At 38.4% G+C, this 14,988-nt stretch overlaps 1 protein-coding gene across 9 annotated transcripts in view; it reads right to left on the reverse strand.

The window, feature by feature from the left end:
* Positions 1-14,988, reverse strand: part of MYLK (myosin light chain kinase) — a 222,486-nt gene that overhangs the window by 54,361 nt on the left and 153,137 nt on the right. For all 9 annotated transcript variants that reach the window (XM_049803960.1, XM_049803987.1, XM_049803977.1 and 6 more), the window contains 2 exons: positions 10,071-10,187; positions 6,998-7,084 (listed from right to left, as the gene is read on the reverse strand). In XM_049803960.1, the coding sequence (XP_049659917.1) occupies positions 6,998-7,084; positions 10,071-10,187 (204 nt within the window). The remainder of the gene's footprint in view (positions 1-6,997; positions 7,085-10,070; positions 10,188-14,988) is intronic.

Consider the following 14,988-nt stretch of genomic DNA (forward strand, 5'->3'; position numbering starts at 1 on the left):
TACTCACTGCTATGCTAGAAAGCATGGAGTGACTGAGACCTAGAAGTACAGAAAAAATAAAACACTTGGCCTTGTGGTCAAGGCAATGAATTATTCAGTTCTATCCTTGCTTCTGTCACAGACTTCAGTGATGGTGCAAAAACTTATTACAGGTATTACTTAGCTCAGACCAGATAAAATAGGAGAAGGATGATGTCTACAACTGTAGTAGAAAAAGACAACACATCATTACTTACCAATTTGTTCATACATTCATGAACCTATGCTAATTGCTACAGAGAAAAATGACAGTCACAATGCACTAACATCAGTAGCCTGAAAACTTCATCAAGGTTTGAAACCTTAAACCGTTTCACTTCATTGCTTCTCAAAGAGCAAATTCCTCACACTGTTTCCAAATAACTGTTTATTATCTAAACACAATAAAATAGAAAGAATCTCTGGCTTAAATTTGATGACAAGAAGAAATTAGAAAACAAAATGCCATACAAGTCAGTTATTTGAGTTTGCGTGTTTCAGAACAGTTTTTAATAGCCTTTTTTTTTTCATTAAAAACAACTGTCATTCTGTTGCAACATCCCATATTTAGTTTCTAAGTCATGCAGAAATTGTCCTCTAATTGAAAAAAATCCAGCCTCCTCCTTCTCAAAATTAAAATAAAAATCCAGGAAATACTCATTCCTGCATTCCAGTCAAGAGAGAGCTAGCATATACTAGCACACTCAGAGCTTCAATAATGCAATATAGTACACTGAAAGTAACTCATTATTTGAAAACAGTTTGGCTGGAGGAAGAAACAATTCCGTAGCAGTTTAGTAGCACAGTGCTTGAGCAATTTCTGCAGTTAAAGCAAATCTGAGCAGTGCAGAAGTGATCCAGTACCAAATAGAGCTTACAAACAACCCGGGTCATGTGAGTTCCACTAACAGCTCTGGTGGGAGCAAGACAACAATGTTGGTATCTTAAATATAGATTTAATTTTTGTATTTCCCATGTTCTGCGAGAACATCTACAATTAGATGCTAAAATGCTGTGCCCAAGTGTGTAGGAACAGGAATCTAAACTAGGGTACTAGCCTGCTACCCAGTCTGTTATGTAGGAAAATACTGTCAGGTCATTTAGACATTATAGGAGCTCCAAATGATTTCAGTGGGAAAAGCTAGGTGTTATGTACTTTTGCACATTAATTAAGCCAATGGATTTAGGTCCACATTTTATAGAGAAGAAACTTTGGTCAATGCTTCTATTACAGATCTCAGATCTGCAATTTCTAGTTGATGACTTAACTGGGTATTAATGATGCATGGCACCTCTTCAGTTCAAGGCCACATTGCAAAAACTGTACTCATTTTTCTCTGCATGGGACAGTCAATAAACATCTCTGTCTTCTTTTGTCAACATACAGCAATGTAGGATGAACTGTATGAAAACCACATGGAAAATACTGTTCTGTGCCAAGATTAACTCAGAAAATGTCAGTATGGTGCGAGCTGTAAAGTAACTTGGCAGAGATTCAAAATGTATACCCAGCATTAGCTAAACAGTGCTGAACTGGGCATTAAGAAGTGATTTACACAACAAATTACTGTTTCTCCATTGCTCTCTATACATATAGCAACTGAATTTTCTTTTCATCTGTGAAGGCAACCAACCTTAAGAGTCATTAAGTTAAATCTTACATTGCCTTTTTACTTCAGCTTGGTTGTTAGGCCTTGTGCCACGGTTATTCACCCTTGGACCCCAATGCTGAGGAATGAAGTCAGCACCTTTCATTATCCAGAGTTTCAGAGAAATCATATCTAGGTCTTGAAAATAGCTGATGGCAATTTTATTTACATAGACTAAATTTTCAGCTTCCCCTAGAAAATAAGGTTAGTTTCTTTCCTTGAAAAAGTGGTCAGAGGCTTCCCTGGCAATGTAACTTATATCGTTCCAACACACTAAGTACTTGCACTCACTGCACAGAAAATGTCTTGGTTTTTCTTGCAACAGCCAGGAATAAAGCAGCGTGGACCTGGGAAATGAATGGGACTCAGAGAACTGCTTTGAATAGCCTCATTGACCCTCAAAAGCATCTCAGACTATCCCAGGGACCAAAGAGGACAGCAGCAGCACAGTCACCAGATCACAGCTGCTACACAGCTTATTTCTGCAATTAAAAGAACATCTCTGACCTGATCAGTTACTTCCGTAGTAACCGAGTTCTTCCCTTAGAAAGGGGCAAGTTTTATACTGAGGACAAAATAATCTGACATGAAATGAAGATTTTGAAACATTTTATATTCATCTGTGCTGTGTTTCATATTATATTGATAGAATGGAAAGCAACAAAATCTTCAAGGGTTTACTGATTTAGTTACATATTATCTAAACTGGACACATCAAAGTTAATGTTTTAATGGCATTTTCTTAAAATGGTGCTTGCAGACTTAGATTCTCTGACAAGATTGTTTATCAAAGAGTAAGTAACAGAACTGTGTGCTAATCACTTGGTCACTGACTCATCATTTTTCCATGGTAATTAAAATGTTCAGAATCCCCCCCACTATGGAACATGATAAGGAGTCCTGTCTGACATATTTACTTTTACAACACACAGTTCCAGAGACGCCACTGCTCAGCCTTGCATTCAGGTACCAAAAATGTTGAGAAATCAGGTCTGGGAAGACAACAGTACAGCCTGCCAGAGGATTTGATCTAGCCAGTGTTAGTGGTGACATTTTATTAACAACTATCAGGAAGAGAATGCATCGTTACTTAACCAAAATGTGTTTGACATGAAATCAAGCATTTTATATAGTAGCAGATATAAAAAAATTATATCGGCAAGATACCAAGCACTGCTAAATAATGTATTTTGGGCTCCTTTACTTGAAGTTGTGTGGAGGAAGTTCTTTTCTTTGATGTAACTTTATTTTTAACTGAGCAGAAGAACTTCTATTTGTGCAATCAAACTCTGTGTTGGCTCATCCCTTCAATGTATGTCATTTGGATATGAGAACAGTGAGTTTAACAAGTGTTACTCAGATGAGGAATCCAGGATGTCCTCTTAGGTTTTCATACTACTGATTATGACAGGTGATAATTGCCATTTCTTAGTATTTACTGGAAGCAGTGCTGTGAATTAGCCCTACAAAAAACAGTGAGCATTTCCTTCCAAACACTTCAATCCAATGCTTAGATTTAGGAGGGTTATTTTCTAAAGCATTAAAGCCAATTCGTTCCTCAGTAGCAATGATTGGGATACAGTTTCTTCCCACTACAATGAAGTTATGTTGCACAGCTTGGCCCTGGTGAAGTTTAAAAAAATAGCATCTAACTGTTGTAACATGCCTTTTTCCTCAGCAAATCTTGAAAAAAAACTTTGAAAAAAAGTCCTTTTGGAAAGCTCATGTTTACTGTAAATTTTGGGGATGTCAGTTTAAAAAAATCTATAGTATTTTGGATATCACATGCAAACTAATCACAAGACTGAGGATCAAGAAAGTTCGGTTCTAGACCTCCAAATGAATGTGCCTGATCTTGGGCTAATTACTTCAGCTATGATTTACTGCTGTTTTGATCCTCAGCTTAAGATACATTAAGGAGGACAAAATATTAGGATGCGTGGAATAGTAACAGATTTTTTGAAAAAGAAGAATATTTTTTATAAACCTTCAAATCATGATTTACTCTTAAAAATCTCAAGCAGGACTTTGATTTTTCCACAGTCTGTTGGGACAAAACCATTCACTTAATAGGCATTGAAGATTTTGCAGGTGGCCTTGGTAACTGAAATAAGCAATTCCCTTTAGCCCTAATTTCAGTGGGAGTTGGGTGCCCAAATCCCTATATAGCAGATACTTTCAAAGCTCCCTAAAGAAATGCTCAAGTGGTGAGAATTTTTAGCTTAGTACTTCTGCTGCAGGGTTATAAGGGTCAAACTAGAAGACCCTTATATTATCCACTGATTGTTCTGGAATAGCATGGAGTATGCAGTATAATAAATAATGAAAGGTTCCAATTTTCCACTGCCTCTTCTAGTCTTTTATATCTGCGCAGAATAAACATAACACTTTATTATTCTAACTCAGTAGCATTTCACAACCACCTAGCAAAGACTCAAGTGACAAAACCTAAGTCAGTACAGTCAGTGAAGAATGAACCAATTCCAACATTAAAAAAAGACGTGTCCTTTCTCCATTCTCTCTCAGAATTGATTTCACTCAGATTCAAAGCTGGATCTGTTTCTTATTTTCAGAAACATTATTATTTATTCTATTTATCATTAGAGTTGCATTCTGCAGAGATATAATTATTACTAAATTCTGGTGATAGAATGTTAATTGTAAGCAAAACCAAGTACATCTTAATTTTCCTAATTTGCTAACATGGGAGCAATCTTTCTGCACATGCATACTGCAAGCATCCATTAAGAGATATTGTAAAACATTGAATGCTACAAAGCTGCCTTCATAGATGTTTTTCTGAGCATAACTGCTTATTCTAAACCAGAGTCTAGTATGTATTGCATTTCAAAGAGCTAATGCCCCAAATTTTACTTAGTATTAGATTTCTCTAGCTTACAAAACCAAGCTTCCAGTAATAAAATAACGTGGTCAGAATGAGCCGTCAAATTACCTGGGTCAGCAATACTCTCACAGTGAGACAAATTCTACAGATTAACATACTGACAACATTCATTCTTTCTCACAGAAAGAAATGTATTGATCTGTGCTTTCAGGAACTAAAAGTTAATTACTTTCCTGAAGGTTTCTATTAGGGCAAAAACCAAGGATCGCTTGTAATTTATCTGAAGGGAGAAAAGGTTGATATAGCTGGTAACCATGAAATTTGACTTGCACTTTCTTACAGAAAATGGAAAATATGGAATTTTTTTTTTTTCCCCTGAGAAGTATTTCTAAAAATTACAGAGGGCATATAGCTTCTGTTCCCCATGCAGTATATACTGAATTCACTATTCAAAACTGAGAATTTATTTAGTGGGTTTATTAGGAATTTTTGTTCTCTATTTCTTCAATACCATTCCTTACACTTTACTTGCCATTAGGACTGCTGGTGAGTTGATGTGGCAACAAAGTCTAGAAGAGATTGAAAATTTATCTCCTTATTAGACTGGCACATTTTAATTCACAGTCATTCTTTATTAACCTTCTTTTCAAGAGAAATAAAGATGCACAAATATCTGACTTGTTAAGCTCATTCTTTTTCAGGTAAGGAACTTTAAAATCTCTACATCTGAAAGGGATTTCAGTTTAAATTGAAACTGTAAAGTCTACTGGATCAGTTTTGTATGTTTTGCCCCTGACAAATGTACAAATATAAGACTCATTTTGGGCAGACAAATACCCAGAGTCCTTAGAGACTGAGGCTGAGATGTTAAAAACCACCTGTGGAATCTCTGCAGCCAAATCTTTTTAAAATTAAATATGTATTTTTCCAAAGTTTTCCAAAAGCTCTTCCAAAGCCCAGCTTCCTAACATTCTCTCTGGCCACCTTGATGTTTTTAGTGCAACAGGAAAGACGTTTTAAAGGTATTTTGAAAAAAAGAGCTTATGAGAAGTTCAAGAACTTTAAACACTCATGTAATATGCCATGGAGCAACCTTAAGAAAACCATTCACCATTATTTCAAACTTCTTTCCCCACTCATTTCTGAAGCCAGAGTTACTAGCTTCTGCTTTGCTACCTATATCCAATTTCCACTAAAATCAACAGCAAGACAAGCAGTGATTTCAGCAGGATGTGGACCAGGTCATATATCTGCATATTTAGACTTAGTTCCCAAGTCATACTTTCTTCTGGGAAAGTTTCAATGGATAATACTGCTGGGAGGATCAGAGGAAATGTATGCATTTGTGTGTATAGAAAACACTTTCAGAACGCTATCCTGTGGAGCTTTAAATGGCTTTAAAACTTTCTTTTCTATTGGTGTTCAAGAACAAAATGATTGTTCTCAATTGCTATTATTTACAGCATTTGAAGCTCAGGTGCAGAGGTGGAGCGTATCGGTGTGACCCTTGCTACACCCCCAAATGATTGGCTGGAGGGAAAGTTATAATGCTTGGCCAGCAACTCAGAAATAGCCGCAGCCCAGGGCATAGCTTTATGTAAGTCAACATTTCCAGAAGCACAATTATTACCTGTGAGCATCAATCAGTACAAAAGTGCACAGAGTCCTGCTGAAAGCAGCTAAAAATGTTCCATGCAGGAAAATCAGATTATAGTTTCTTTCTTTTTTTGAGAGAGAGAGAGACTGCACGCTAGATAAAATATTTCATGTTTCCAGTAGAACCATGCCTTTAGATCTTATTTAGGAACTCACATTGTGGACATCTTAGATAGACAACTTTCAGATATATTAAAAGATATTTGTATTCTATGGACACTTAATTTCAAAAGTAGTAGTGGTACTAGGAATTTCTAAACTGACATTATTGTGCTGCCTTTACCATTTAAAGTTTCCTTTTAATAAAATGCATGTATGCAGAATAGCAAACATGGGCATTTATAGCAGCTGATTTGTTATTTCAGAAAACATTAAAAGCAAGTAAAGCATTTGAGCTTAAAACAAAGAATGTAAAATTCACCAAACCACTCCTGATGGTAGGGAAAAGGACAGATTATGCTACAGGACATTTCAGTCAAGATACCTTGCCTACCAATGGTAAGACAGTACATTGTCTACAACACAACTTGAAGCAAACTACTAGAGAATTTCTATGCTCTTTGAGAGGCAGCCAAAAATAAATCTGTGTCACAAGTTTATTGCACCATTATGGAAAACTGAGAATAGAGTGGGCTAGCTCTGAACTCACAGTTTCAGCACTTCTAATCCCCAGAAGGCAAAAACTCATTTCACGACTTGTGTGCAAGGGTTAAAGAAACAGCACAAGCTTCTGATACTATGCCTGCAAACAGAAGGGAATGACCACAGAATCCCAAAGCACTCTTTTGTTTTCACTGAAAAGGAAGCAATCAAAATCACTGTCACTTACTCTCTGTTGGCAGCACAGGGGGAAGTGTGGTCTTAGTCTTCTTGGTCTTCTTCTCTGTAGGCTTTGAGGTCTTTGTGGATGAGGCATCTGCAATCAAAACAAATAGCACAATACAAATCCTATTTAAAAATCAATAATGACAAAGCTGCCTATTAACATCAGTTTGTTTTGTATCTTGCTGCAAAGTTAAAGGGAACTGCTGTCCTTTTGAGTTGTAAGAAAGATTTTCTGCACAGACTTGCTGGAGAATGTCACATTCTAGAAGAGGAGCAGAGAGGGAGAAGCCCTCTATGAAAGCAGCTGCACTGAGAACCTGAGAAAGCAACTAGACAAGAGGCACCTTTCTAAGCCGATAGGCCTATTTTAACTGACTAGAACACAGTACAACACGCACAAAGCTGATTTAGCAGTGCATGGAAGAGGGAAACAAAGGCATATTTGAAGCATCATTTCATCCAAAAGAATGCCTTGCCTTGTCATTCTTCTATTCCATCGTCTATGTGATCTATATAGATGAACACATTCTGAAAAGCAGCATTTCCTCTGTATGTTTAAATCTTTCCAAGAAACTATTACACATTGGTACCTTCCTAAATAAAAATGGCAAAGGGGACACCACATATTCTCAAGATTGTACAGCTCAGATCCAGCAACTACTCAGCACTGCAGGCTGCACCGACAGCTGAGTCAATACAAGCTCTCTTCCATGCATATCTTATATGACATAGACACATATAACTAGAAGGTTCAACCTTTCTTCAGCAAGGTTATCCTAGGTCGAGAATGTCATATAATGCAAATCCTAACGAGCTCCACTTGTTAGTTTGTTTGATCCTGACATTTATCTTTGGAAGAAAGATCCCAAATCTGGATTATGATTTCAGCAATAGCTGTATCAATTTATAGCTTTCAAATATTCAGCGTTCAGAGGATTTGTGCATGAGATAGCTGTTTGAAATTTAGTTACCAGAGAAAAGATAACATAAGTGTTATGGAACCACCTATTTCTGTCACCTACTTCCAGGTGCCAGAGCATGAAAGTTTGTCTCTCTACATTTCCTAAAAAGTTAGCGGGGGAAGACAGAATCTCCTAGCAAACAATTCAGAGCAGAAGGCTGTGCTAGATCTAGTTCAGACACTCAGATTCTACAGATTTGTCACTGAGCTAATTTGACAACTGAAGTCAAACATTCCTCCAATCTGATTTGAGTCCATGGGGCCAAAAGGAATATAATGATATGGTTAATGAATGGTTACTTGTTGAGTCTGAAAATCAGCATCTGGGATACTGCCAGCAGACTGAGTAGAAGGGAGCAATTTTAATTGTTGATTTAGATCAGAATTCTAATTTTAAAATAACAGTCATCCCCTCTGCCAGTCACAGACATGAGATATCAAATGGTGTCTCTCCTAAATAGCTGGAGTTTGCTGTGGTGCCATTCCTCAAAAACCTCTACTCAGCCGTACAAAGCAGCACACCAGCAGGGAATGGAAAAGACAGATGAGGCAGCCAGTATCAAGGTAAGGAATGTGGTCATTCTGGTGTCCAACATTACGTGGGCAGTGAGCTCCTAACGCCATGGGTGCCGCTACTAGGGTGAGCCAGACAGCTGATGTAACGCCATTCATGTCATCATGCAATGAATATGTCATGAGCTGACAGCCTCCCATTATCAAGACTTTGCAAGCCAAAGCCTACCTCCAGCCTCCTAGAACATCCATTGCCCAGCAGGAAATTGGAAGTGGGAAATATGCTAAGGCAGGCTTCAGGAAGAAAAACAACTACTTGAAGGAGATCAGAAGACAAAGTCAAAGATAAAAACACATAGGTCACTGAGACATTTAAAAGAGGCTAGGGCAGGTCTGGAGAACTACTGTGCTAAGCACTTGATGATCTGATCCTTTAACACTCTGCATCTGTGGCAGTTAAGGAGTTGCAGGGGACTAGATTTTGCTTAAAGCCTCTTCTTGATAGTCTTCTTTGAACTTCAGTGCTGGTAAAATTTATTACTTTAAATTACAGAAATATAAACGATAGCTTATCAAACATCTAAGCCAGACTATGTTGTGTCATTACAGGAACCAATATAATTAACTGTAATTATACGTATAACTAATTCCTTTTCCAGCTACATAAAGACTGACTTTTACTGATGGAGTTACAGGATCATATTCTTACCTTGTGGTACCTTTCCTTCCTATATTAGGAAAACAAATAACAGTTTTGTTTTCTAGACCTCCTGCACCAAATACCACATCTGTAACATGGTTGTGAAGGCTTAGTAGCCAAGATCTATGTTATTGGGCTTGTTGTCTAGTTTTGTGTTCTTTTTAGTCACAATGGAAAGTATCACAGTATTCAAGGATGAGCTCATCAGAAGGTGAGCTGGTAAGAAGTACGTTTGGTTACTTAAAGCCCCTTAAGTAACTTAAAGTCCATGGCAGTTTTAAAACTCTGTACTTTCAACCTCATGACAAAATATTTGCCCAAGGACAAGACTACTTGGCAAAAGTACAGTGTCGTCAGCACAACTGAAGCTGAAAACAGGCACCTCAGTCAGCAAATTGTACATGTTCTACGACTATGGCATACAAGGGTGGTTGACCTGCCAATTTTTTAATTTTTGCTCACTTCCACTAGAAAACCCAAGTGACCAAACATCAGTGAATGCAAAGAATTGAAAAGTTATAGACTGAGAAATGTGCCATACATAGTCCTGAGGCAGACTGGTACCAAGGCTCACATACTGAATTATTAGGTGCTTTTAAAGAATGCATACAGCTCAGAAGCAAATCTTCATGGTTTCAACTTACTGCTCTAAAAACCTTGTAGGTGGGCAGCAGGACAACATAGATTATTCCACAAAGCAGCCAGAGCCCTTGGCTCTGTACTGTCTCTCTGCTCATGCTCATTTATGGTAGACACTGAATTACTTATTGACCAAAAAGAGTGGAAAGGAAGGGAGCAGAGTTCTTTTTTGTGTATGTGGTTCATAAAGGCTGCTCCTGGAAAATGAAGGGGGGAAGGAGGAAGTTCTAAGGAAGGTTTTCCCATAGCCAGCAAAGAACTTACCTTCTATCAGCACTTTGCAAGCACATTCAGCTTTTCCTGCTGCATTCTCAGCTATGCATTTATATTCGCCCCCATCTTCAGGCATGGTCTTCTCAATGGTAAGTGAACACAGTGTCCCTAATACAAAGGAAAGAGAGATCAAATCGATTTTATATTGCAGTTTATAAAAAACTTAGTGCTATTTAGGAACAGAATGCATCAAGTGATCCAATCCTTTACTACAGGTGATCTTCACTGCTAGAAAAAGATATTTTGTCCTTAAAAATTCAACATCCAAATTGGAACCTTATTAATGCTAAATAAAATAAAAACACATTGATAGATAAATTGAATCTTACTGCTGTTCCCTAGGATACTCGAAGCTGTCCCTGCAGCCCTAAAGTTGTTAATGGACGAGGGTAGAGAAGACACAGAGCAGAATCTCTGCTGCTGTTCTTTGTCTTATAGCAGGGATAAGGAGTCCTCACTCAGACGATCTTTTCCCAAAAGTGCTAGTAATGTAGGACTGTAAATGAGAGGGCTTCTGTCAAGCGGCCATCTGCAATCTTTTGATTCAGCGTTATCTGTATCACTCCTATGAGCATCCATGTGTGAAAGTAGAACTTTAGCTTAGTGCACAAGTTTAAAAATGGCACTGAGACACTTTTTCTTTTTGCTTGAATTACTTAAAGAACTAGTGTATTTGGTATGACTGGTATTGTAAAACACCCATTAGAAAGTCCAATATATCAGTGGCAATCAAATTTGTCGCTGCAGCAAATCCATTTATTTTCAAACAAAAAAAGCAAAATTTTACTTCATTGGATTTGCAGAAACAGGATGCGACATAAGCTCTGTAGTTACCAAGGAAAGCTTGGTATGACCCAAGGGAAATACATTTCCTCTTAAAATGTAAAACTCTGTGAACCAAAACAGAAGCTGTTCCCAGTAGTTGGGGTATGAGGTAGGAGAACTGTTGTTTACCCACTCCCTTATGTTCACCTGCATTGCTTGGAACAACAAAGTACGTTGCTCCCCAGGGAGAACCCCAATTAAAACACTCCAGATTTTCCCCTTCCAAATATCCCTCATTAAGTGAGGGTGAAGTGTGGGCTTGCTTTCTCCTTCCTCACTGGAAAGCCTGGCCTGTCCCCTAAACACAGCCCGAGACATTGTGCCCTTCCACCTATTGCTGTTAGCTTGTCCAGAATGCCTCCACCCTCCACTTATTTCAGCCACACTAATACCTTCCTCACAGTCTCTCCCAATTAACAGCGAGATTGGATAGATGATCTTGTTTAGACATCTCCCCTGTGTCCTGAGACGCAAGGAAATTTCCCAGCATCTCTTGCCATTTGCCACCTTTGTCTCTATGCTAACTGGAGGCTGCCTTCTGCCTTCTACAGTGCCTGATCCCAGGCTCCCCATCAAATATATCCTTTGTGATGTGGGAGATGGCACAGGTGCAGGTGACACTGGTCCTCGAAAACGACCTTGAAAGGTCCTTGAAAAGAACACTCCTCTATCAGAAGAGCTTTGGGAGTTTAGTGGCTCTCCCTGGAGACTAGACCTCAGTTCTGCCATGGCAGTTATGATTTTGGCATTCAGATTTTCCCTCATTGTAAAACTAGATGTTATTATTCAAGACAAATCTTATAAAAAACATTCAAATGGTTCCCAACAAATTTGGTTTGCCAGACACATGCAAGGGTTAGAAGAAAATGAATTTTTCCCTCCTCATCATCCTCTACAAATCAAGAAGCTCTAAATAATGACTATTTTCCCCCTGAGAAAGGATGCAAAAACTATCTCAGAAGAGGACCACTGACCCCTGACTTGCATGTGCTGTGCTCAGCCAGCCACAGGGTGAAAAGAAAAGCCACGTGCCTTCCCTCAGGCAACTTTTCTCCATGAGTCAGGCTGAGCCAAAAATGTCACGAGCTACAGTTCCATTCCAAATGGAGGAGGGACACTAAAGAAGTATTCTTGCAGGCATCCAGCAAATATAAATTCACATGTCTCTACTGTTTAAAGAGACAATTGGAGAGCAAGCCAAAGATAACTTCCAGTCTAAGAATTTGTATAAATCTATGTAACATGATGAGAAAAGATCACACATTAGAACCTAAAAATACTATTGCAAAAGAACATAAACTGCAGAACAAAGACACATACATATGGAGGAGATGTCTGGCCACCTTACTGCAGGGAAGGAGTCTGGCTTGTAAGGATAACTGGATCATTAAGGGACTGGAACAAAGCAGCATTTACCTTAGTTTCTGCTGGAGTTTTCTACCTGCTCAAAAGCCCTTCCTCAGCTCATTAAAGACTAATGTGACATACAGGCACTCCTCACCACTCATACTGTTGCAGTGTTGTCCATACAGCATACTGCAGCAGTGTAAGTTAACACCTTATGAGAAACACTTCCTTATGCAGCAGATACAAACAGAACACCCCACCCTAAAAATAAGTCAGTCCCCCCCCACAGTTACACTAAAATCTAGCAGCAAATCCTAGGGTTTTCTCATGATGATCCTTGACTTGCCATGTACATTCAGTGCTCTGAATGTTTGTTTTTAGAATCTAGCAGAGTCCTCATGAAATAATGTCAATCTTACTCCTTCCAAAAGAATATTTATATGTGTTGAATTTTAATGAAGTTATTTTGTGAGAAGGAGGATGAAGGAAATATGTTTTTTCAAGGGCTGCATCCTTTTTCTCCTGACTTCCACCCCCTTGCAGCAATAATCTGTATCCTATTTCCCTCCACTTCTTCATACTCCCCAGCAGCTACACTGGAATAGCACATACAACGTACATGGGAATTGCTGGCCTTGTTGCTACCACCAGATGCAATGGTGGTATTCTGCCCTCAGTGGAGGAGTGAAGGAGAAATGAGATAATTTGGGTCATGCTCCTTTATTTAGCCACTAGTTTTCATGAAACTGTGGAGTACTAGGACTTCGCATGAAACTGGCCAATGGTTCAAAAAAGTATTACCCAGGCTGGGTCAGGAGTATAAGGGGAGGCTGAGAAAGCACATGGCTGTAGAAACCTCATTTTCTTAGAAAACCAGGAGAAAACCCCTCCAAACAGGCAAAACTTGATGAGATTTCATAAGGACAGGAAACTCCCCAATAGGCTTATATTCTGTGATCTAGAGCTACAGTCAATTCCCGGGGCTAGAAGGCCAAATGTCTTTCAACGAAGTATTTGGTATTTCCTCTGCAAAACCCCTTCATGACCTGAAAAAAGTTTATTTTCTCATAACTGCAAGAAAGCCCAGACTGGTTAGTCCAGTTGGGTATTCTGAATCCTGGTAGCTGCCTAATCCCAGTCAACTAAAAGAATTTGCTATCCATTTTGTCCCCCCATCCCTCTACTTTTTTTTAGGAACCAGCCCACGGACAGTCTTTAAAACACTGTCATAAAGTGCACAACTGGAGTAAGCATGAATACTGGGATCTTCCACTTAGACATTGGAACTGGTGCAGCTCTAGAAAAGACCTTAACCGCCACAGAAGCTGACAGTTTACTGGAGGCTCTGGTTTAGGTACACAAAGCCTTTCCCTTGCATTTTGAGCTATTAAAGGATTTTCTGACTTACTCAAAAATAGTGCAAGCCAGTTTAAAATATCTCTAGGCTTCTGCATTCTTTCCATGAAACTCCACAGAAAATCAACGTCAGATATAAAACAAATACACAAACCAACAAAAAAAACCTCCTGAGTCTAATTCCCCACACTGGCATCAAGCTGGCCAACCTCCTGACTCCCATCCATGATGCGGACTGAAGTTGATGTCTTTCTCATTTGTATCCCATGGGATAAAGAAGTACTATGGAGTATTTAGGCAATATCAATAAATAGTACGCCATGAGAAATTGTGGCTGGGAGCCATAACAAATTTGTTAAGGAACTCATTGGCACATAGTGTTAATTTTCTAATAAATCACAAATTGTCTGGGAAAGCACAAATATGTGCTAGTGTCACAGTCATGTTTAAAAATGGCAAGTGGGTTCACCTGGAAAATATTGACTACAGTTACAATGACAACAGGCAAAGTAGTGAAAAAACTCACATGAGTTTCAGAGAAGAAAAAATGTAAAATTTAATTATTACGAATTAATAGAGTTTTAAGGAAAACAATGTAAGAAACCTACTTTCATTATTCATGAGATTACACATTTAACTGGCAAATGTATCTGTGTAAAGGTAATTTTTTTAGTCTTTACTGAAATATTTGTTATCTCACATTATTCTACTGGTAATTAATGCTATATTACTATATTAATGACATTCATTTAGGAAGAGTTAGAGCTGCCAAAATAAAGATCTCATGAAGAAGCTGACAATAGGAAATCATCACTTGGTATGTTTCTGGTGGATTTTCTCTGTGATCAGATTAGGAACAAATTTATTCAGTATTTTAATCTGTGATGCAGAAGTAGTCATAAGTTAATGTTGATAAACTTACAGATGATAGAAAGAATGTTGGAAAGGGAAAAGACAGAAAGAGAGAGAAAACAGGGCAGTCCTCATAAACAATCTCATTTACTTGTTAAGCTGAGTCTTACTCACTCAAAGAAAATGGGGCTTAAGATAGTGAAATGACAAGCATCCATGGACAGCAAGGGAAGCTGTATTTTCGGACGGTTTCAAGGTTTAATATAGAAGTAACAAATGTGAGCTCCACTGTTGTGAGGTAGAAAGAGGACCAATGACCTCCAGTAAGCACAGCAATAGGAAGGTGACCTCCATCTCCCTGATGCTGATACAGACATATGGCTCTGCTGCCTATTTTCTAAATAGGATAATAAACCAACAAATAGCAACCTAAGAGGAGGTACTAAAAAGAAAACCAAACCAAAACAACCCTAAGCCTCCAAGGGCTGGATAAAATGCATTATGGAGAGAAAGTTAGTAATGGCTTGAA

The sequence above is a fragment of the Accipiter gentilis genome, chromosome 1 (assembly GCF_929443795.1).
Source record: "Accipiter gentilis chromosome 1, bAccGen1.1, whole genome shotgun sequence".
NCBI classification, from domain to species: Eukaryota; Metazoa; Chordata; class Aves; order Accipitriformes; family Accipitridae; genus Astur; species Astur gentilis.